This window comes from Diceros bicornis, chromosome 27 (genome assembly GCF_020826845.1).
Source record: "Diceros bicornis minor isolate mBicDic1 chromosome 27, mDicBic1.mat.cur, whole genome shotgun sequence".
Taxonomy (NCBI): Eukaryota; Metazoa; Chordata; class Mammalia; order Perissodactyla; family Rhinocerotidae; genus Diceros; species Diceros bicornis.
Genome location: NC_080766.1, coordinates 34184109 through 34208258, shown reverse-complemented (window position 1 = coordinate 34208258; position 24150 = coordinate 34184109). Strand labels below are relative to the sequence as shown.

General features: G+C 37.4%; 1 protein-coding gene across 3 annotated transcripts in view; it reads right to left on the bottom strand.

The window, feature by feature from the left end:
- ITSN1 (intersectin 1) overlaps positions 1–24150 on the bottom strand; it is a 207857-nt gene that overhangs the window by 135344 nt on the left and 48363 nt on the right. For all 3 annotated transcript variants that reach the window (XM_058523049.1, XM_058523047.1, XM_058523048.1), the window contains exons 2-4: positions 11282–11341; positions 8845–8937; positions 7783–7846 (exon numbers count right to left, since the gene is read on the bottom strand). In XM_058523049.1, coding sequence (XP_058379032.1) covers positions 7783–7846; positions 8845–8937; positions 11282–11309 — 185 coding nt within the window. In that variant the 5' untranslated portion in view covers positions 11310–11341. The remainder of the gene's footprint in view (positions 1–7782; positions 7847–8844; positions 8938–11281; positions 11342–24150) is intronic.

Here is a 24150-nt window from a genome sequence, read left to right as displayed (position 1 = left end):
TTTGGAGAATTGACAAATTTATGATAGTTTGTCCACCAAAGAAAACAATGTCTTTCCATTTGCTCGGTTCTACTAATAATCTCCTTTAATAATATCACCTTCTTCATATAAATATTTTTCTTATTAAATGTATTCTTAGGAATTTTATCATTTTTGTCACTATTTTAAGTGGAACATTTCCCTCATTTTCATATTAGGTGTTTATTCCAAGCATAGAGAAAAATTTTGCTTTTAATAATCACTTATGCTGTATTCAGCTATTACACCAAACTTCTATGAATCTTACTATTTTTTCAAACTAAGATCTCTTGGGTTTGAAGTATACAATCACATAACTGGCAAAAAAAAAAAGGGCTCAGGGGTGGGCCCTGTGGCATAGCGGTTAGGTGCGCGCGCTCCACTGCTGGCAGCCCGGGGTTCAGATGCCAGGCGCGCACTGACGCACCACTTGTCAGGCCATGCTGTGGCGGCGTCCCATATAAAGTAGAGGAAGATGGGCACAGATGTTAGCCCAGGGCCAGTCTTCCTCAGCAAAAAGAGGAGAATTGGTGTGGATGTTAGCTCAGGGCTGATCTTCCTCACAAAAAAAAAAAAAGGGGGGGAGTTCACTTTCTTTTTCAATATTTGTACCATTCCTCTTTTTTATTGGTCTTATTGCCTCTAAGATATTATTGAATGTGTGAGCATCCCTGCTTAGTTCTGAGTTTAAATGAAATGATTGTAGTGTTTCATTTTTTAGAAGAATATTTGGTAGTGATTTTTAGAAAGCAGCCTGACATATTTAAGCAGTTCCTTTTTCTACTTATTAGAAATGGTTATTATATTTTTTTATCAAATGCCTAATCAGCATCTGCTGATCTGATCACAAGTTTTCTTTTTCCATTTATCTGCTGATAGAACAATGCTGAGAGAATTTCTTAATTCTGAACCAATTTTGTACCCTCAGCATAAACTCAAGTTGGTCAGTTTTCATACACTGGGGAATTCTATTTGCTAAGATTTCGTTTTGATTTTTTGCATCTATATTCATAATTGAGACTAGTCCCTTATTGCTTTATTTTTGTATTATCTTTCAGGTTTTATAAAGGAAGTTAAATAAATAAAATGAAGCAGTGAACTTTCCTTCTTTTGCTAAGTATTTCTAAAAAGATATAGAGCTATTTCAAACGGTTTTCAGGGAAAAAAAAACTTCCAATCGATCAACATCAACATGCATACTCGAAAAAAAAATCAGGCAGATAGATCCCCACTCCCTATTCCTCACACCAATGCCCCCCAACACATGTGTTTTAGTGAGAAACAGAAATATCCAATGTGGGATGATGAGTGGGCTAGAGGAGAAGAGACTTTCTAGTAATGGCTTAATTAGAAGAATTGAGTGTTTCTAGAAACCTTTCCACCGAAGTGCCTCAATGGGAGAGGAGGGGAAACATGGAATCTTCAGGTTCTAGACGCTTGCTTGCCTTTAAGCCCCCACCACAATCCCAACATTTTTTTGAGAATTTTGTGTGATCTTTCTTTAAAAATTTTTTCCCAACAAAAGATAGCTGTTAGGACTCCTTAGTAGTGAAAACTCAGAGGCCTTATGGAAATATAGTAGTTACTCCTACAAAGCTCAGCTTCCCCCACCCCAACACACTGGAATAGAGTTGGAATTCTATTTCTCAAGGCATCTCTGCAAAAACAACTTCAGCTCTGCCATCCATTTCATCTCTCACTTATAGTTACTTCTCAGTTTACTCACTTCTAATAATCCCCCCAAAACACTAACCAGAAGTCTGAGAATTCTGAAATGAAATTCACAAAACTTCCAAAGTAAAAAAACCCACATATACTAAAAAAAAAATAAGTCAAACAATCGTTGTATATGACTCTTGAAAACAAACTGATCTTAAACTCAATGTTTCGCCTGATATTAAAATCTGTACACAGCAGCAGGCAGGGCTGAGATGAGAGAGGAACCACAGGTATGCTGAATATTTAGGGTAAGCTTTTTGATTTGTACAAATAAACCATACATCACTCGCATCCCCTGTTGGTAGGAAAGAGTGCCCCGACCCCAAACGGAGGGAAATCTGGCAACATCTACAGAACTATACATGCATTGACTCTGATCCAGCAATCCCACTCCCAGGATTTACCCTGAAGATACACCCCCAACAATGGGGGTGGGGGTAATATATATATATATATATATATAAATGCTTTACCTCATTCATTGCTGCGTTATTTGTAATTGCAAAATATTGGGAATAACTGAATGCACATAACATAGAAGACTGATTGAATAAACTATGGTATATCTTGCACAATGAATACTATGAAACTGTAAAAAAAAAAGAGAGAGAGAGAGAGAAAGATCTCCTCGGAATGACATGAGTGATTTCCAGAATGTGTTGTTAAGTGAGAAAAGCAAAAAACAAGACACAAAAGAACAATTATAGGAGGTTACCATTAAAGTAAGAAGGAAGAGGAAATAATTTAATATAAATATGTACACATAATATATTACGGATCTGCTTTTCTTCCACAGAAATAAACAAAGGAAGGATAATAAACTAATAAAATACGTAGGAACAGGGATGAAGAGATAGGAGAGGGAGTGACATTTCTCTGAGTTCAATTATTTGTACAGTTTTGGCTTTTGGAACTTTGTTATGTATTCCAAAAATAACACTAAGTCCTTTATAAAGATGAGAAGAGATCCCTAAACTGAATAAAAACAAAAACAAATAGACCTAATAGTATTTTAAATAAATAACTTATCTACTGAGAAGGAGGCAAAAAAAACTAATCCAAGTAACTTCTAAACACAGTACTTCATATACCCTCAGTCTGTAAACAAAAAGAACTATGAAGTAATCTTGAACTCCACTGAATGGGTTTGGTGTCTGTAGCGGATATGAGTATAGCAATTCTGAAACTATTTTGCTTGTATTATAGGATTAAGGGAAAAGACCAGCCTCCTCTTGCCCCATCTCATTGACTGCACCAGAGCTGAAGCCTGTGGATTCCTTTAGGAGCCCACATCATCCACACAGGCTCGTCACGGGCTGCTCATCCCTCACTGTGCAGATTAATCCAGCCTAGTCATTCATTCGTTTGTTTGTTTATTCATCCAACAAATATTGAGGTTACAACTGTGACAAAGACAGACAGGGTCGGCCCTCACAGAGCTGATCTTTTAGTGCAAGTAGACACTCAACAAGAAAACTAATCAGATTATTCCACGTGATTAGTGCTATTAAGAAATGAAACAAGGTAACGGGCAAGAGGAGCAGGTGGGCAGGGGGAAGCACGTTAGACTAGTGGTCACGAGGCACTCCTCTGGGGAGGTGACATATGAACTGAAACCTGAAGGGTAAGGAGTCAGCAATGCGAGGATCTAGAAGAACTCCTGATAGGAAAGAGGAAAGGCCAAGTGCAATGGCCTGAGGCAAGAAGCCCGGCGTTTAAAGAAGAGAAAGCAGGTGGGTGAAACCGGAGTGCAAACGTTGAGGAAGAGAGTGGTGCAAAATAAGAGAAGAGGGAAAGAGCAAGAGCCAGATCACGTTGGGCCTCGTGGCCTTGGTAATGAATTCGGATTTCCTTCTCAATGGAGAGTTTGAAATGGATTTACCTTTCACGAAAATTGTTTGGCTGCCGTCTAGAGACTGGAATGGAAAGGGGAAGTGTGAAAGCGAGACTCCAGTCAGCACGCTCCAACAGTGGGCCCAGGTGAGATGACAGAGTAGGACAATGGCAGTGGAGGCAGACAGAAGAGGCCAGACTAGGGGTAAAGTCTGTAAATACTATCAAAAGTATATGCTGATGGAATGAACATGTAGGCTAAGGAAAAGAGAGGAATCAAGCCCAGCTCCCAGCAGCTGGACAGATGCTCAATGCCATGAGCTAGGATGGGGGAGACTCATGAAGGAGGGATGGAGGAGAGGGGAACAAGAGTCCAGGATGACTTTTTTTTGGTAAATGAGTTTGGCAAATTGGTCTTGTTGGGGGCTGAAGGCCCTTGTGACATATACTCAAAAGTATGCTAAGGCAGTGCATGTTACATAGCTGTTTGCCTCGCCCCCATGACTCATCCTTGAACCAGATCACCAAGCTGCTCTAATATTTGCCTTTATGTCTCCGGCTTCCTCCTCCTCCCTCGGGGCCCATTTCCAGCTGGTGCTCCCTTCTTTCCTCTCATTTCTCTACTTAAAAGCCTCTAATGTCCATTTCTGTGGCCCCTACCGTCTCTGATTTCAAAGCCCTGTTTCAACCTCTTTTTCTTTCCTTTACCTTCAAGGCCTTGTCCACGAACCTCTGCTTTCTTCTCCCTCCTCCTCACACCAGGCCAAGGTTGAAACATAAAGCGTTTACGTTGCCAAAAGGATCTACGATATTTGCCAGTTTCCTTCCAGTTCCTTATTAGTAAGACAATTTCTAGGAAGATGAATCATCTTTGGCGACTATTTTGGCATTACACATACTAACTTGACTCTATATTTTGAGAATTCAGGTTTTCCTGTATTCTTACTTGGAAATCGGACTGGATAGATAGGTAGACCCAAAGCATTAGTAGGTTACAGTTCAAAAGTTCATCAATTAGTTAACACGAATATAGTTTCCACATCAAACAAAAATTATAAAGTTTCTAACATATACTCCCCAGCAGTCCACATCACTCATATATTTGAACTGAGGTCCAGAGCAAAGAAAGTAAGGCCCAGAGAGAGAGAGAGAGACTAGAAATAGTTCCAATCTATATTCTCAATCCAAAATCTTCTTCTTCCCCAGATGACTGACAGAGAGATGGCCTAAAACTTCAGACTCCAACCCGTTCCTCTCTCTATCAAAAGGGACACAAGCCTTCCTCGTGACCCCACCAGAAAATCCACAGGAGAACACAAAATGAGCATAAGAGATAGGGAGGGAAAACTATCTCATTAGGTCAGCTGTTATTATTTATAAATTTAAAAACTTAAATTTAGGGGCCGGCCCGGTGGCGCAAGCAGTTAAGTGCGTGGCGTGCTCTGCTGCGGCGGCCCAGGGTTCACCGGTTCGGATCCCGGGCACGCACCGACGCACCGCTTGTCAAGCCACGCTGTGGCGGCGTCCCATATAAAGTAGAGGAAGATGGGCAGGGATGTTAGCCCAGGGCCAGTCTTCCTCAGCAAAAAGAGGAGGATCGGCATGGATGTTAGCTCAGGGCTGGTCCTCTTTACCAAAATAAATAAATAAATAAAAATTTAAATTTAAAAAGGTGAAGTATTGCCCAGGGTTACAAAGTGAACAAGTGTCAGAGCTAGTGCTGAAAGACACACCTTACTCTTACTTCACACTACACCACTATTCCATCATCTTCGCGGCACGTCTGTGGTTCATGAAATTTACGATTACTTTCCAAAGATACTTCTTTTGGGAAAAGATACTTAGAGGCGTGTTTTATTTTCCCCTAATAACAATTCTTGTCAAGTAAAATATGCCATCACAAATTTAACAAAATGTCAGAAAAAATTAAAGACAAAGAACATTTTTTATTTAATCTAAGACTGCCAATTCATCATCTTTATTGTTAATAAAAATTTTCACTATAAAAATAATAAGTTGGAAAAATGACTTTATACTTATCTAAAAACAGTTTGGAAAACCGTCTTAATTGAAAAAAAGTGTATTTACTAGATAATACTTTATTTTTCTCCATTACACTTACTAATGTGACAATTTTTATACTGTTATTGACCACCTCCTTCCACTAGGCTGCAATTTCTATGAAAGCACGAATCTTGTCTATTTTGTTCACTGCTGTATCCTCAGCACCTACAACAGTCACTGACCCATAGCAGATATCTGATAAATATTTTTCCCCTGTTGAATGAATAAAGGTGAAGTGAGATTTTCTTACAGCAGAGTATACATCATAAGACTGCTTTTTGAATGAACCTTCATAAATTGGGAATAAAGCATAAAAGCAGAATTCAGTGGAGGAAGTTAAGCCTGGGAAAGGAAGGTTCTAGTGAATGATCTTGACTGATGGTGTAAATACAATCATATGCCAGAACATAAGGCAAAAGAAGCTTGTTACAATTAACACAGATGTCACAAGCCTCTTGCATTTAAACTGAGGCACTTAACTGACAGGTCAGAGCCCCTGTGCTCACATGTGCATGAGTTCTTGTGCTCTCGCTCTCTCTCTCTTTCTCAGCCTTTTACTTTATTTTAAAAGTAATTCCAAAAACCTTGGTTATCTGATTTTTCTAGCTCAAAGTAGTTCAGAAGTGAGACCTAGAAGCACGTCACAGGAGGAGGCTCACTAGCTGAAACAGTTACAGCCAACATGCTGACAACCAGGAAAAAGAAAATAACGCAGACATCAAAAAAAGCACAGGAATCTGGTATCATTCAGTTTCAGTTCAAATATATCCATCCACAAATACACATATATATTTCCCAAAGAGGTTTTGCTATTTCAGAACATAGTAAATGATTTTCACACTGATGACGCTTATAATCAAGCTTAGACTATGTTCTGTAGACTCTGCTTGAAGGCAACAAGGAACTATGTCAATCTTTATTCATTTCCATAAAATTATAAATAAAAAAGACTGATCATTTAAGGGGACAAGCAATTAGCTTGATAACTGAGTTATGGAGAATACCTGGTCCCTGATGATGATAGCAGCTCCTTTTTGGGCTTTGTTTTGAAGGCCTATTATCCCACACTAAGTCTTTTACTGACATTTTCTCTGCTAATCCTCTCAACAACCCTGTAAGGAAAACATAAATCTTCCCATTTTCCAGACTAGAAAACTGAGGTTAGAGAGGATAAATTCATGTTCCAAATCATAAAGACAGAAAGTAGGAGAGCTGGGATTCAAACTCAGGGGTAAGACTACAAAGCATGTGCTCTTTCCACTATAGCAAGCTGCCTCCACAACACTAGTGAGCCCGGGGAAATAAAGCATTAACTGTAAGAACCATACATGGCAGGAAAATGTGGCTTCTTGGCAATAGAACTCAGCATAGCTCCACAAAATCATAAACCTAGAACTCAAAACTATATTTGCCACCATTTTTTACTCATTCTCTTTCTTTCCCGTGGTTTCAAAAGACCGAATGCATATTTGTGATAGTTAATCAAGGAATTCAACAATATTTATTATGCATGCACCTTATACAACATTGTAATAAATACTGGTTATTTCACTTTTCACTGGTTATTTCACAACTAACTCTCAAATATTTTCTCTACTTTTTATTCAATGAAAGATACAGAACCATTACATTATAAAGCAAGAAACGTGGGACGTTCAGATGAGTATGGGTGATGTGGATGAAGCTAAAACAACCTGGTGAGAAAAGAGCAAAATGTAGATTTCACAACTGCAAATTCAACTTTATGACAGCGTTAGCTTGCAAACGTCATCACCGTTTTTTTTTTTTAAGTTCCACATTAGAAAGATATTTTTCAGAGGTATTTCTCCGCTAAGAAGCAGTAGAGTATTTCAGACTAGAGATACTTGTTCTCCCTCTATATCTTTTTCTTTGCTGAGAAAGATTAGCCCTGAGCCAACATCTGTGCCAGTCTTCCTCTACTTTATATGTGGGTCACCACCACAGCATGGCTGATGAGTGGTGTAGGTCCACACCGGGGATCCGAACCCCTGAACCTGGGCCACCAAAGCACAATGTGCCAAACTTAACCACTACGCCACAGGGCTGGCCCCCTCCTTCTATATCTTTAGAAATTATATTACTGGAATATTTTACTTTACCTTCTGCTTATATGAAGTTCCAACTTACCATATCTGTGCTAAAACAGGCTGAGGTAACCCAGATTGAAAAAAAAAGTTTCTAGCTTGATCACCTGTAAATTAAATGGAGAAAGTTTCAGAAGAAAACAACTGAAAGAAATCCTATTATAGTAAAATTATAAAAATAAGAAAGAGGCTGGTAATCCTGTAAATACTACATTGAATTCATGATAAAAGCCAAATGGTCAGTCTATAAGCAACAGTAAAATGAATCCCTCAGCATTGACTTTAGAACCTAACACTTTAAAAAATCATCTCAAAAGGGCAGGGGTTGACTGTCCACTTTCATTAATCTGCTGTTAATTAAGAGGGTAACAGCTACACATTAACGACAAAGTGAATCTACAGGAATCCTCGAGAAACTGATGACCCACACTTCTACTTTATAAAAAAGTTCTTTGCCATTCCCAATACCTATGCTTCAAATTTTCGGCACTTCTAATATATTTATGGAGAATAAGTAACAATGATTAAAAGAATCACATCAGTGATCGAGAATTAATAAATTAAAGAGAAGTATGAGACAAACGCACACAAAAACATGTCCCCAGGAAATCTAGATCCCATTTTTTCTAAAGCTAATCCCTGAAGAGTCATCAAACAGGAAAGATCATAGAAAAGGCAAAGTAAAACAAAAGGATATTTGGGGACATAGCAATAAGAGAACTCCTTCTGTTTCCTTTTCAATGTTCAGAATCTGTTAATTTATTTAAGTTTCCCAAGCCAGTTCCAGATCAGAATTAAGCAGGTGTTTTTGCTTGAGGACCACAGTCCAACACTACATTAAAGAATGTGGTCCACTGATCTTAACCAGTTCCAATGAGTGATATGCCTGAAACAAGTGTCATGGTTCTGACATCCATTAGGGACTGCAAACAAGGCTTGGATGCATCACAGGAGAAGCAATTGTCAAAATACAGGCTCGAGGCTAAGGCAAATCAGGTAAAATGTCCCCTCAGTCAAGTGAGCCCACCTTAGCTTTGCATAATAGGTTTTCCACAGATATATGCACTATGATAAGTAAAAATGTAAAAATACTGACTCCAATTACCAGTAATAAATCCGGATATTGGCTTTAAACTATGGAACTGTTGATCGTGCTTCGCTCTTTCCTCTACAGTTATGGCCCAGATATCCAGGCTGCCTACAATCCAAAGAAAAGACAAAGAAATTATTCAATGAGAATATAAAAACAAAGCACTCACACACACTATTTCCACAGTACTTATAAGATTCTGTCAATATGTTATAAATGATTTGATAAATTAACATCTGTTTGTCCTTGGAAGTTATGCATATGAAGTTAGAAAATTAAGAGTAAAATAGGCCAAAAAAAGAAAGACATGGGCACCAATTGTTTTTTAAAAACCTGTCTTGGGGGCCGGCCCCATGGCTTAGCGGTTAAGTGCGCACGCTCTGCTACTGGTGGTCCGGGTTCAGATCCCTGGCGTGCACTGACGCACCGCTTGTCGGGCCATGCTGAGGCGGCGTCCCACATACAGCAACTGGAAGGATGTGCGGCTATGACATACAACTATCTACTGGGGCTTTGGGGAGAAAAAGGGAAAAAAAAGGGGGAGGATTGGCCATAGATGTTAGCTCAGGGCCGGTCTTCCTCAGCAAAAAAAGAGGAGGATTGGCATGGATGTTAGCTCAGGGCTGATCTTTCTCACAAAAAATAAATAAATGAATAAATAAATAAAAACTTGTCTTATTATCCCATAGTTAGCAGGACTATACAAAGACACAGTAAATTAATAACTATCATTTATTTACATAAATTTAAGCAACAGACTAATTTAAAACCACATTGTCAGATGTCTTAAATGCCACAGGTTTCTGAAAGTTACAGAAAAAGTTGGCTTCCCAACTAGTATCCTACGTAATTGCATGAAAATCTTTTTGGGGTGATAAAAATATTCAAATATTGGATTGTTGTGATGGTTGCACAACTCTGCAAATTTACTAAAAATCACTGAAATGCAGTGAATTTTATGGTATGTAAATTACACCTCTCTAAAGCTGTTTTTTAAAAAGGGTATCCTGGAAAAAAAATGATGGCAAACCAAAGAGAACGGGATTTAGGCTCTCCTTCAGTTTCAAGTCTTAGACTGACCACGTGTCCCCTCATTTCTGAGAACTTCCTCACTTTAGTCCTCGGTCTTCTCAAAGAAATTCGCCAAAATAATTATAGATTGCATAGGTTGAAGGCTTTCAAAAGCTCAGACACTTTCCAAGAAGCTGGGAGCAGGCAATACGTATGTTTTGTACAACACGTGAATGTGCCTAGCACAAAAGAAAAATGTCTAAACATCACACCTCCCCTCACTACAGGGTCTGGGATGACAGCGACAGGTAGAGTGGCAATTCATTCAGTCACTGGAGCCATACGTACTGAATGCCTCGTATGTGCCAGGCACTGTGTGAGACCTTAGGGATAAAATGGTGACTGAGACAGATACGATCCCTTCCCTCACGGGCCTTACAGTCCTGCAACTTCTAGAAGGGATTTTTATTGCCCTGTTAGAATTCATCCCTGGAACTATAAACAAAAGCAAAACCAAAAATAAAAAATAACTTGCCCAATAATTAAGAAGGGGGACAAAAACAAAACACAAAATAACACAATAACGCTAAGGTCTTGAGAAGCTTGCGCAGTGTACCATAATCCCACGGGGACTTGTACAAATGTGAGCAGAGGGACAGTGCTTCATGCCTCCTTCCTCTCTTCATAAGGACTGGATCAGACAGCTGCCAAGAGTAATCCACTAATAGGCCACACTCTTTTTTAAGAAAATACTTGGCCAGTAAGCAAAAACCGTATTTAACACTTTCCTAATGATGTTAGGAAAAATTACCCAAAAAACACATTTTATGCAGATAGATGTGTTTCAAGCAGATAAACTCAAGTAAAACAAAAATGTCATGCTTCAAATTCAGTCTTCAGAAAAAGTATATTCAGTATAGAATAAATGACCCAGTCACTTCAACAAATAAATTACAAAGAAAAAAACAGATGGAAGGAGAGTTCACTAACGAAGAGACTTAAGAGACGCATGAACTCATTGCAATGTGTGTCTCTTGTTTGGACCCTGATTTGAACAAACTATAACAAAAAAATGTCTAAACATTACCAGGGAAATTTTAACACTGACTTGATAGTTGAGGACATGAAGGAATTACTGTAAATTTTATAAGTGTAATATGGTACTGTAGTTGGTCCTCAAAAGTGTTATCTTTTAGAAACACATACTAAAATATTTGTAAATGAAATAATATGACGCCTGAGAGTTGCTCAAAAATACCCAGATGAAACAATATTGGCCATGAGTTGATAATCATGTAAACTAAATGATGGATACATATATGATGGGTTGATTATATTATTCCCCCCACTTATGTGTATATTTGAAATTTGCCATAATATTGAGTTTTTTAAAAATATGGTTTCAAAGTACATTAAAAAAGGAAAATCTTTGCAAACTTACCACCAAAACGTGTTGGAAACTGAGCCATGGTTCTGTTACTTCTACCTTGCTAATTGACGCCTGTAATCAAAATGCAACATTTCAGTTTATGAAAACTTCACTTCTATATACTTACAAACACACTAACGTGCTGTCTTTAATGATCAGAAGACTGATACCAGAGCTAAGGTACAGCACTACAAATGAAAGTCACAACTAAGGTGTTCATTCATTCATTCTCTGCACAGTGTCTTGTTGCCAGGTACAATAATAGAAGCTGAGGAATGCTGATGAAAGACTGCAACAAGAAGCTTTCAGTCTGGGGAGTAATACCATTAGCTCAGGACAGCCTATTATATCACTAATGTTGTATTTGTTACTTTTTAAATAAATCATCTTCTTCACTGTCTACATATACTAGTCCATGCTTGCTGGTTATAACAACTGCTCCTTTTAATGAGCACTCGGTCCATGCTGCCCACTGTACTAGGTGATCTATAGGTCTTATCTCTTTTCATCATCATCACAGCCCTATGAGATAAGGACTCTTATTACCATTCCTATATTACAGATGAGGAAAATGAGAAGCAGAAAGGTGAAGTGATTACAGCAATACCACACATTTGGTGACTCAGCTGGATTTGAGCAGGGGCAGGAAACTCCACAGCCTATGTTCCACCCGTGAAAAATACTGTTGGCAATCACGGCTTGAAGATTTTGAGAAAGGCTATAAACAACGCATGTTACACTAACATCTGCCCAGAATACCAAACACAAACCTAAGGCTCCAAAATCCCCATCAGGCATTATTTGTTCATGAACAGCCAACGTGAAACCAAGCCAGTCCTCTTCCCCAACTAAAATAATGCAAACTTAATGACTATTTTTTCTTATTCTTAATTTAACAACAATGGTAAATGCACATAGGTAAAAATGAATACTAAATAGTCAGAGAAAACATTAAGATAAATTTATATTTAAAAAAAATAGTCCCCCCTAGGGCCGGCCCCGTGGCTTAGCGGTTAAGTGTGCACGCTCCGCTACTGGCAGCCCGGGTTCGGATCCCGGGCGCGCACCAACGCACCGCTTGTCTGGCCATGTGGAGGGCGCGTCCCACATACAGCAACTAGAAGGATGTACAGCTACGACATACAACTATCTACTGGGGCTTTGCGGGGGGCGGAAATAATCCCTTGCCCTCATACTCCAATCTGTCCTTGCATTTTTTTTTTTAATGGACACAACAATGTCTTTTACTCTTCTGATTTTGGTGGGTTTATTTTGCTCTTTGGTTTTCTTCTGTTTCTTGCATCATTTGATTCCTTTTTTGTTTGTTGGCTTATCGTTTGGCATCTTTCTCTTTCACTTTTGAGGGCTTCCTCATATATCTGGGGATCCCTGGGTGTTCCTTCATATTTCAGAGTGAGGCACTAAAAGCACGCTCAGAAGCTGGGCATGAGTGGCAGGTTTGCTGGTTGATGGCCTTCTCCATATGATGATCAGATATAGCCAGTCACCTTTTCATTGGGAGACCTCAAATGTCAGGACGTAGAGGTCTTTTCATTGAAGCTGTTCAGTTTTGCCAGTGAGAACGAAGCGCAGGGAGGGTGGAGCAAGAACACACATCCAGCCGCTGACCTCTGGGAGGAGTGGGGAAGGGAGGAGGAGGTGTGGGGCCTCCACTTCAGTGTGCAGACTTGTCCATAAGCCCTTTATTTTCAGCCCCATGCCTCACCCCTCTAGTCTGGAGCATCTCTGGTTCTAGTGCTCTCCCATCTCCCCAGGAGGAAGGGGACTGAAGCAGTCACCTGTCTGCTGGGGATGCAGGAGAAGGTGGTCAAAAGATCTGGACACAGATTTTTAAAGAACTGCCATTTCCAGCTGCAAAACTGACCTCTGCCTTTGGGAATACCCAGAGCCTCCAAGCACTCTGAAGTCTATCAAGACATTCCTGGGGCGAGCTGGCTTGTTCCTCGTCGTTATCACCCTCTGTAGGCACTAGGTTGTATCCTCCTCTGAACTCAGTTACCACTCCTCCATTCACTCTTTGTTATCAAAGAACTGTTAATATCTTTTGTCACTATCTCCTCCACTGTTGTCACTGTCTCCTCCCCTGTTATCTTTTTCCCTTGAGTTAACATCTTTTATGCTTCTTTGTGATTATGGCAGACTTTAGGGAAGGAGAAGAGAAAACACATGTGGTCAAGCCACCATCTTTAACAGGAGGTCTATGAATCCAGTTTTGAAGTGGGCTGCTTCTCACTGCCAATTCCCTTTAGAAACCGCGGCTGCTAGTCTCTTCTTCCACTATGTCTCACTCAACATATTAAGTAGGCAAGCTTGATAATTTTCCCAAAAAACTTTATTTATTTTTTTTTCGTGAGGAAGATCGGCCCTGGGCTAACATCCATGCCCATCTTCCTCCACTTTATATGGGACGCCGCCACAGCATAGCTTGACAAGCAGTATGTCGGTGCGCGCCGGGATCTGAACCGGCGAACCCCGGGCCGCTGCAGCAGAATGTGCACACCCAAACGCTGCGCCACCGGGCTGGCCCCCCCAAAAAACTTTAGTGTTTTATCTCAAGATTCCTAAAGTTCTTGAAATTGCCAAGTCATACATCTTTTTATTGAGTTTTACAAAAATGGCAAGCTCTTAATTTTAAAAGCATAGTAACACAAATATTTAATATATGTAAGATGCGAATACATTCTGTTCTGTTTTACTTCTATTCTTTAGAATAGAAGTATTGCAAAATAAAGAAAAGTTATTGATTTATCTTCTTTATACCCAGTCACTTTACCACATTTTCTTATTGGCGCTAAGTCTTTCAGATGTGTCTCTTTGGTTTTCTAGATATCTTCTTTTTTTTTATTTTTAGTGATTTTTTTTATTGCAGTAACATTGGTTTATAACATTATATAAATTTCAGGTGTACATCATTATATTTCAATTTCTATGTAGACTACACATGTCCACCACTCAAAGACTAATTACAATCCATCACCACACAATGTGTCTAATCATCCCTTTTGCCCTCCTCCCTCCCGCCTTCCCCTCTGGTAGCTACCAATCCAATCTCTGTCTCTATGTGATTGTGTGTTGTTGTTTTTATCTTCTACTTATGAGTGAGTAGATCTATATCTTCTGGAAATAAAGAATTTAGCCTTACATTAGTAGCCCAAATCAATAAAACTAAGCTATATAATAGTTGGGATAGCAGGAATTTTTATATTGTCTCTGATTCTCATTGTGTTGGTTTTAGTATTTCATAACAATAGATTTGTTTGTTGTTGTGCTTTGGTAAATACTCTTTACCATGTTTAGGTAGTCTCCTTCTATTCCTATTTGACTTAAAATTTTTATAGGAATGGCTGCCAAATTTTTTTCAGAAGCTTCTTTTTATCCAATGAGAGACCCACGTATTTCTCCTTTAATTTACATATTATAGTTATATATTTCCTAACATAAATTATCCTACAATTTATGTAATAAACCCAATTCAGATATGCATGCTATTCTTATACTACACAGCTAGGTCCAATTTGCTAATATTTTCTTCAGAATTTTTGCTTAAGAAAATGTTATGCATAATTCTATGCATTAAAGTAGAGAATCCAGAGAAAATGGATACATTTCTACCTCACTATAAATTTCCAAAATTATCTTTTAAAAAGGTATAATACTTTAATAGACCACAAAAATAACTCGAAATGTAAAGATGTACCATTAAAAAGATACCTAGGGGCTTGCCCCGTGGCTTAGCGGTTAAGTGCGTGCACTCTGTAGCTGGCACAGATGTCAGCAAAAAAAAAGATACCAAAAACAAATTATTCTAGAGACGAGTGTGAACTAATCTTCAACAAATATCCCTTTCACTAAAACCATTCCACAGAGACAGACTGAACACTCCTCAATTTATTTTATGAAGTTAGCATAATCTCAGTACCAAACTATGATAACAAAAGCATAAAAATAGATTATTTTCACTTATATATATAGATACAATAATTCTATATTTTACTTTAAATATTCCACAGCTATTCTGAGAAAGTCACAGCTAGATATAACAACTCCCATGCCAAAGTATATTTTAATTATCAGCAGCAACTTGCAAAGCATTTAAGAGTATTTGCTGTTTACCATCCTTCCTAGAGTTCAGGAAATAATTCCCCACCCTGTGTGAACCTCTTCCCCAAAAGCTTTCACCTTACTATGAGCAACATTAGACTAAACTTATCTTCCGAACCTTCTGACCTCCGTCTCTGCCTCCTCTTCATCTTACACCCATTCCTGATAAGTGAATGGACTGCCCACTCCACCTTGTGTCCCACACTTGTAAACTAATGCCCTTCTCTCACTTCCCCTCCCTAATTAAAGCCCTGTTCCTTAAGTGTCACTGGCCTCAGCTGGATATTTGTAAGGAATCAATCTAATAAAAACGAAATCACTTTGAGGTGGGCATGAAGATGTACCTTCCAGGCTTATTTACTAACACAAAAGTCCAAATGCTGGTTTAAGGATGAGATTGCAATATTCCCACATATCTTTCTTCTAACCACAGGGGCTTCAAATGCCATTCACAGCTAGGTTCTCCTCAGCTCCTAGAGAACCCCAGACAAAAGTAGTAACATGTAGATGAAGCAATGGGTTCAAACCCTCCAGTTCCACCTCTGTTCTATGCTACATAGACAAACCATAGTGATGACATCTTGGCTTAAGGTGTTTTGTTCCTAATTTTTTTATATATACATTTGTTGTATGTATTACTATAATTTGACAAAATAAAATGATTTGTAAAGGGCCACGACATTTTTAAAAATTCCACACATCCAAGACTTTTAAAAGTCACAAACCAGGGGCCGGCCCCGTGGCGTAGCGGTTAAGTGCGCCCACTCCACTGCTGGCAGCCCGGGTTTGGATCCCGGGCGCACACCGACGCACCGCTTGTCAGGCCATGCTGTGGCGGTGTCCCACATAAAGTGGAAGAAGATGGGCAGGAATGTTAGCTCAGGGCCAGTGTTCCTTGGCAAAAAGAGGAGGATTGGCACGGATGTTAGCTCAGGGCTGATCCTCCTCACAAAAAAAAAAAAAAAAAAAAACTATAAAAGTCACAAACCAGAGTTCTGGTTCTGCTAAAGTGGCATAAACCCACTACAGCCTCTCTGTCCCGCTTAAAACAAAACCTCTGGGCAAAATTTAAAAAGTAACTACCTGAAAACAATAAGAAGTAAACAAGGGCCAGCCTCGTGGCTTAGCTGTTAAGTGCACATGCTCTGCCACTGGTGGCCAGGGTTTGGAACCCCGGGCATGCACCGATGCACCGCTTCTCCGGCTATGCTGAGGCTGCGTCCCACATAGAGCAACTAGAAGGATGTGCAACTATGACATACTGGGGCTTTGGGGAAAAAAAAGGAGGAGGATTGGCAATAGATGTTAGCTCAGAGCTGGTCTTCCTCAGCAAAAAGAGGAGGATTAGCATGGATGTTAGCTCAGGGCTGATCTTCCTCACACACACAAAAAAAAGTAAACAAAAGTAAGCAGATTTTGGAAGAGAGTCAAAAGTTTCTCCCATTTTTGTTCACTATTCTTTAGCAGCTCTGCTCCAAGAGTGGGCCCACTCATGGAGTTATGCAGTGAAGTAGAGGTGGGAAGAGTAAATCTCTGATAGAAACACAGTCTTTCTGGCCAAAGGAACTAACAAAAAACTCCCACAAGTCTGAAACTCACACCTGAGCTGTAAAAATGCAGGACAGACCACAAGTAGCACAGCAAAGGTCTTGAAAACTAATCTGGGAATGGAATCTCTATCCACAGACAGAAGACAGAACTTATAGTTTGAACCTAATCAGGATGAAGACCTGCTAAAACAAACAAGAGCACTATGCAGAGAATTACCACAGCACACACAGAATCTAAACAATGTGGAATTCACAATGTCCAGGATATAATCCAAAATTACCTGACACACAAAGAACTAGGAAAATCTCACAAATTAAAAAAAAAAAAAAACCTGTAATCGACAGATGCCAAATCCTAGATGAGACAAATGTTGAAATTATCATGAAGACCTTACAGCAGCTATTATCCCTATGTTCCATTAGGTAAAGGAAAACAAAAATGAAATGACTGGCAAGATAGAAATTCTCAGCAGGGCAGGAAAAACTAGTTTAAAAGAATCAAATGGAAATTTGAGAGAGAAAGTTAAATCTTTAGGGATGAAGAAAGAGCAAGAGAAATGGTAAATATCTTGGTAAATACAAAATTATTTTTTCCTACAAAGTTCTTTAAGATACGTAGACGGCTGAAATCAAATATTGTTAACACTGCCTAGTAGGGTTTTCAATATTTATAAATGTAACACATATGACAACCATAACATAAAGGTCTGTGGGGTAAGAGTAAGGGACTTATATGGTTGCAAATATCCTACATTTTACTTGAAGTGATACAATAGTAACTCTAGACTATGAAAGTTAGGGAAATATATTTAATCCCTGGAGCACCTACTTAAAAAGATACAAAGAAATATAGCCAAAAAAGCCAATATATAAATGAAAATAGAATGTTAAAAATTACTCAAATAACTCAAAGTCAGGAAAGGAGGACTACAAGAACAAAAAAACAGAGAGGACAAACAAAACAAATAATAAAATGGCAGGTCTAATTCTAATACACCAATAATTACATTAAATGTTAATGGTCTAAACATTAAAGTACACAATAACCTAGAAAAAGAAAAGCAATGTAAACAAGGAGGAGAAAAAAGAAAATAATAAAAATACAAACAGATCTGAAAGAAATTTTCTACAAGACAGACAATAGAGAAAATAAATGAAACCAAAATCTGGTTCCTTAAAAGAAAAACTGACAAACGTCTAGCTAGACTGATTAAAAGAGAGGGAGAGAACACAAATCATGTCAGAAATGAAATAAAAGTCATTATCATCAATCCTACAAACATTAAAAAGATAAGAAATACTAGAAACAACTTTATGCCAACAAATTTGACAATGTGGGTAAACAAATTTCTTGGAAAACAAAACTTACCGAAAATGATACAGGGAGAAATAAAATATCTGAATACTCCTACACTTATTAAAGAAACTGATTTTATTAATAGAACACTTCCCAAAAAAGAAAGCTGCAGTCTCAGGTGGTTTCATTGGTGAATTCTATCAAACATTCAGGAAGAAATAACACAAAAATTATGCAAACTTTTTCAAACAATAGAGGGATCAGTGCCCAACTCATTTTTTGAGCAGCATAATGCTAATACCCGACAAATAATAAAACATGACCAAGTAGGGTTTATCCTAGAAATAAAAGGTTAGTTTGCATTTGAAAATCATATCATATTAATAGAACAAAGTAGAAAACCATATGATCATTTTTTTTATTGATGTTTTAATGGTTTCTAACATTGTGAAATTTTGGGTTGTACATTTTTGTTTGTCCATCACCGTATATATGACTCCCTTCACCCCTTGTGCCCACCCCCCACCCCCCTCCCCCCACCCCCACTGCCCCTGGTAACCACAGTCCAGTTTTCTCTGTCCATGTGTTGGTTTATATTCCACATATGAGTGAGATCATATGATCATTTTAATAAATGTGGAAAAAATCTTTTGACAAAACTCAACACCCAGTAATGATAAAAACTCTCAGAAAACTAGGATTAGTAGGAAACTTCCTCAAACAGATACAGGGCATCTATGAAAACATACAGCTAAGACCATAGTTAATGGTTAAAGACTGAATTTCTCCCCCTGAGATCAGGAAGAAGGCAAGGATATCTGCTTTTACCACTTCTATTCAACATTGTTCTGGAGGTTCTAGCCACTGAAATAAGGTAAGAAAAACAAAAAAATAATAAGTGTAAAGATTGGAAAAGAAAAAATAAAACTCTCCCTATTTACCGATGATATAATTGCTTACACAGAAAATCCCAGGGAATCTACAAAATACTATAATAAGAAGTGAACTTAGCAAAATTCTGTGATTTTGCAAGGTGATTTAGCAAAATCGCAGGATAAAAGGTTAATGTATTAAAATCAACTGAGTTCTCACATACTAGAAACAAATAACTGGAAAGTGAAATCAAACAAACAATCCCTTTACGGTAGTGCCAAAAAATGTAAAAGTCCTAGGTATAAATTTAACAAAAGACATCCAAGGCTTCTACATTGAAAACTACAAAATATGGGTAAAAAAAATTAAAGATGACCTAAATAAATGAAGAGAGACTATGTTCATGGATTGGAAAATTCAATATTGTTAAAACAGCAATTCTCTCCACATGGACCTGTATATTCAATGCAATCCCAGTCAAAACTGCAGCAGGCTTTTTAGTGGAAATTGGAAAGCTGATACTAAAATTTACATGGAAATGCAAAGGACCTAAAATAATCAGAGCAATTTTTAAAAAAAAACGAAATTGGAGGATTTACCCTACTTGATTTCAAGATTCACCATAAAACAACGGTAATCAAGACCTTTTGGAACCGGTGTAAAGGTAGAGAAAGGAACAAAAAAGGAGAATTCAGAAATAGACTTACACATGTTTGGTGAATTCATTTCTGGTGAAGTGGCAAAGGCAAGTCACTGGAGGGAAAAAAGTCTTTTCAACAAACAGAAGTGGATCATCTGGATATCCATACAGAAGAAAAAGAACACTGACCCTTACATCATATTATACACAAGAATTAATTCAAAATGGATGAAAATTTAAAAACTTAAATTGGGACTAATTTAAAACCAAAAAGTTTTACATAAAAATTCTAAAAGATAGAAGAATATCTTCATGATCTTGGGCTAGACAACAATTTCTCATAATTTCACAAATAAGCATGAACTATTTTTTAAAAAGGGGGCAGGGGGAATTGGGCTTCATCAAAATGAAATGTTAACCCTTCAAAAGATACCATTAAGAAAACAAAAAGGCAAGACATAGAGTGGGAGAAAACATTTGCAACACATGCATCAGACAAAGGAACTGTATTCATAATATATAAAGAACGCTTACAACTTAAAAATAATAAGACAGACAACTCAGTGAGGAAATGAATAAAAGATATGCACAGACACTTCACAAAATAAATTACAGAAATGGCCAATAAACACATGAAAAGATGCTCAACATCATTAGCCATTAGGGAAACTAAACCGCAATGATGTGCCACGATGTTTCCACTAGAACGGGAAAAACGAAAAAGATGGACGATACCAAATGCTGGCAAGGATGTGGAGCAGCTGACTCGCACACATTGTTGGAGGGAATGTAAAATGGTAAAACCACTATGGAAAACATTGTTTTCTTAAAAAATTATATAGCTACCATTCAACTCAGCCACTCTACTTCTAGGCATTCAGCTAAGAGAAATGAAAATTTATGTCCACACAAAGATTTCTACACAAACATTCATATCAGTTTTATTTTTAAGAGCCAAAAACTAGAAACTCAAATGTCAAACAACTGACGAATGGATAAACAGTGATATATCCATACAACAAAATACTATTTAGCAATAAAAAGAACCAACTGTTCTACAAGCAATAACATGCATAAATGTCAAAATTATTATGCTAAATGAAAGAAGCCAGGTATATATGTACATACACACACACACACACTGCATCATTCCATTTTTGTAAAACTTCTAGAAAACATAATCTATATCGACAGAAAACCAATCAGAGGTCGCCAGGAGATGGGAGTGGAAGAAGGGGCAGATCACAAAATTATAAAGAGGGACAAAGAAACTTCTGGGAGAATGGTGATGGTTTCATAGGTAAATGCATATTTCAAAACTGAGCAAACTGTACACTTCAAACATATGCAGTTTAGTGTACTTCAACTATATTTCAATAAAGCTGGAAAAAAATCACAAGCCACAAAGAAAATACTAAGAATAAAAGTCAAGAGTTTTGCAATCCTAGTAATTCAATACAAATTAGAATATCTATGTTGGAATACTCTCTGAGAGAAGCAGTTATTCCTAATAACTCTCAACAAGTATTTTATCTTTAAAACAACAAAGAAAGACTCAACTCTAAGCTCAACTTAAAAACTTAATTGAAGGGACAGAACAAATGATGGACAATAAGGCTTTTGCACAAGAATGTTTAACAAAATTAAGTAGTAGAACTCAGATTATGATTATGAATTCCCAATAACATTATTTAGTAGAGCTGACAAAGAGAAATTTTCTTTCTAAAAAGTTTTTTTTTGGGTAGAAGTGGGGTGGGGTATGGCATAGTCTATGTTGAAACCAAAATATTTTACTAGAAAATACAAATTATTCATATTAAGTTCAATGTGTCCAGTATATTTTGTAATAAATGCCCTTTACTAAAAACACAAAGACCAGTGATTTTCGAAACACCTTTATGACCAAATAACAAATGCACATAACAGCTATATTCTGATTTTAAATTTCACTTAAGTGGGAAAAAAGTCTGGAAAGTATAGAATAAAAATCAGATATTCTTAAAAAGGCCACCAATAAAAAACTTGTCTATCTCTGTAAACACAGATCAAATTCTGCATATATCCTAATGCAGATTAAGTGAAAAAAATGTGAATTTCAAAGTATTCTTAAGTATATGAACAAAATTTGAATATAACTGAAAACTGGGTATGAAGCCTCACAGAATTAGCACTTAGTTTGTGAGAGATAATATATACACCCCTAGAGGCAAATCATAAAAGGCTTTTCAGAAAAAAAATTAAAACTGCATTCACTGCCATAACTAAAAAATAAATTTAAATATATAGTTAAAATAAAACACATATTAAGAATGATATGAGAGATATAAACTGCAGTCCCCCATCTCTAAAGTAAGAGCATTTGACTGGATATTTCACTAAGGCCTTTCCATTTAAATTACCAGAGTATAAGTCCTTTTAGATTTAGCCAAATTTTCAAATGTTAAGTTAATTGGGAAAAAAGTCATTTTTTAAATTTCAAGTCTGATCATTAGTATATTTAATATTCTTCTCATTTATGATCAGATTATCATCTATTTAGAGCTTACTTGAAAATAAGCCTTTACATCTTTCAAAGATTCCCTCTCTCCAAAGTCTTATTCATTTACTCAGGAAAAGCTTTTATTCCCATGGATAACACAAAGCTATACTGATCCAACATATAAACAACAGGTTTGTGTCAGTGATTTTTATCTCCTCGTTAAATCATTTTAAGATTATTTTAAAAGAGCTGATTTCTAAGTCCTTATCTCATTCAAAAGACATCTTGAAGTTTTACTCTCAGAATCAGAGATAATGGTCTACATTATGCCAAAATTATGGCTTCACTGAGGACTTATTGGCATGATCCTTGCTATTAAGGAATTTACAATTAATTCATTCAACTCAATAGCAAAAACATAAACAACCCTATTAAAAAAATGGGCAAAGGACTTGAACATTTTTCCAAGTAAGACACACAAATGACCACCAGGTTTGTGAAAAGGTGCTCAACATCACTAATCATCAGGGAAATGCAAATCAAAACCACAATGAAATACCACCTCACGCCTGTTAGGATAGCTATTACCAAAAAGACAAGAGATAATAAATGCTGGCCAGGATGTGGAGAAAAGGGAACCCTTGTGTACTGTTAGTGGGAATAGGTAAACTGGTACAGCCACTATAGAAAACAGTACGGGAGTGCCTCAAAAATGGAAAATAGAACTACCATATAATCCAGCAATCTCACTTCTGGGTATATATCCAAAGGAAATAAAATCAATATTTCAAAGAGACATATGAATTCCCATGTTCACTGCAGCATTATTCACAATAGGCAAGATATGGAAACAAGCTAAGTGTGTCGACAAATAAAATGTGACATATATATATACACAATGCAATATTATTCGGCCATAAAAAAAGAAGGGAATTCTGCTATTTGCAACATGGATGAACCTGGAGGACATTTTGCTAAATGAAATAAGCCAGACACAGAAAGACAAATACTGCCTGATCTCACATACGCAGAATCTAAAAAAGTCAAACTCACAGAACAAAAAAGCAGTATAGTGCGTGCCAAGAGCTGGAGGGTAGGGAGAATGAGGAGATGTTGGTCAAAGGGTACAAACTTTCAGTTATAAGATGAATAAATTCTGGGGATCTAATGTATAGCATGGTGACTATAGTTAATAATACTGTATTGTACACTGGAAATCTGCTAAAAGAATAGATCTTAAGTGTTCTCAACACACACACAAAAAATGTTAACTATGTGGTGTGTGGATCTGTTAATTGGCTTGATTGTGATAACCATTTCACAATGTATATGTATATTAAATCATCACGTTGTACACACTAAATATATACACTTTTTGTCAATTATTCCTCAACAAAGCTGGGGAAAAAAGGGAGTTTACAATTAAATAGGGGATGGTAAATATCCATCAAAAATCTGTGTGTGTGTTTGTGTGTGGGGGGAGACACATGTAAACAACAAATAACAATTAATTAAAACTTTATTAAATGCTTACTAAAACTCCTGACCTGTATTAGCCAATTTAATCCTATTAACAACCCTATGTTAAATAATATTACTATCCCATCTTACAGATGTGGAAACTAAGGCACAGTTTACAAAAATGGTAGAAGAGGGAGTCAGTCTCCTTTGAGAGCCTGTGTATATAACCTCAGAGTTTCAGAATTAAGAACCCAATGGAACATTCATGAAGTAGTTAGCCTGTAAACCAACCAGGGTTGTGCCAGACGGTGGGGAGTAAGGGGATACTGTTCCAAGCAATAAAAGTACTGGAAAACAAAGAGGAAGAAAGGGAAACCAGTTTGTTTTTTTCAAGTGTCATAGCAGACCACAGAGGAAACTGAATGGGGGAAATAAGCTTCACAGAGTTTTGCCATAAGT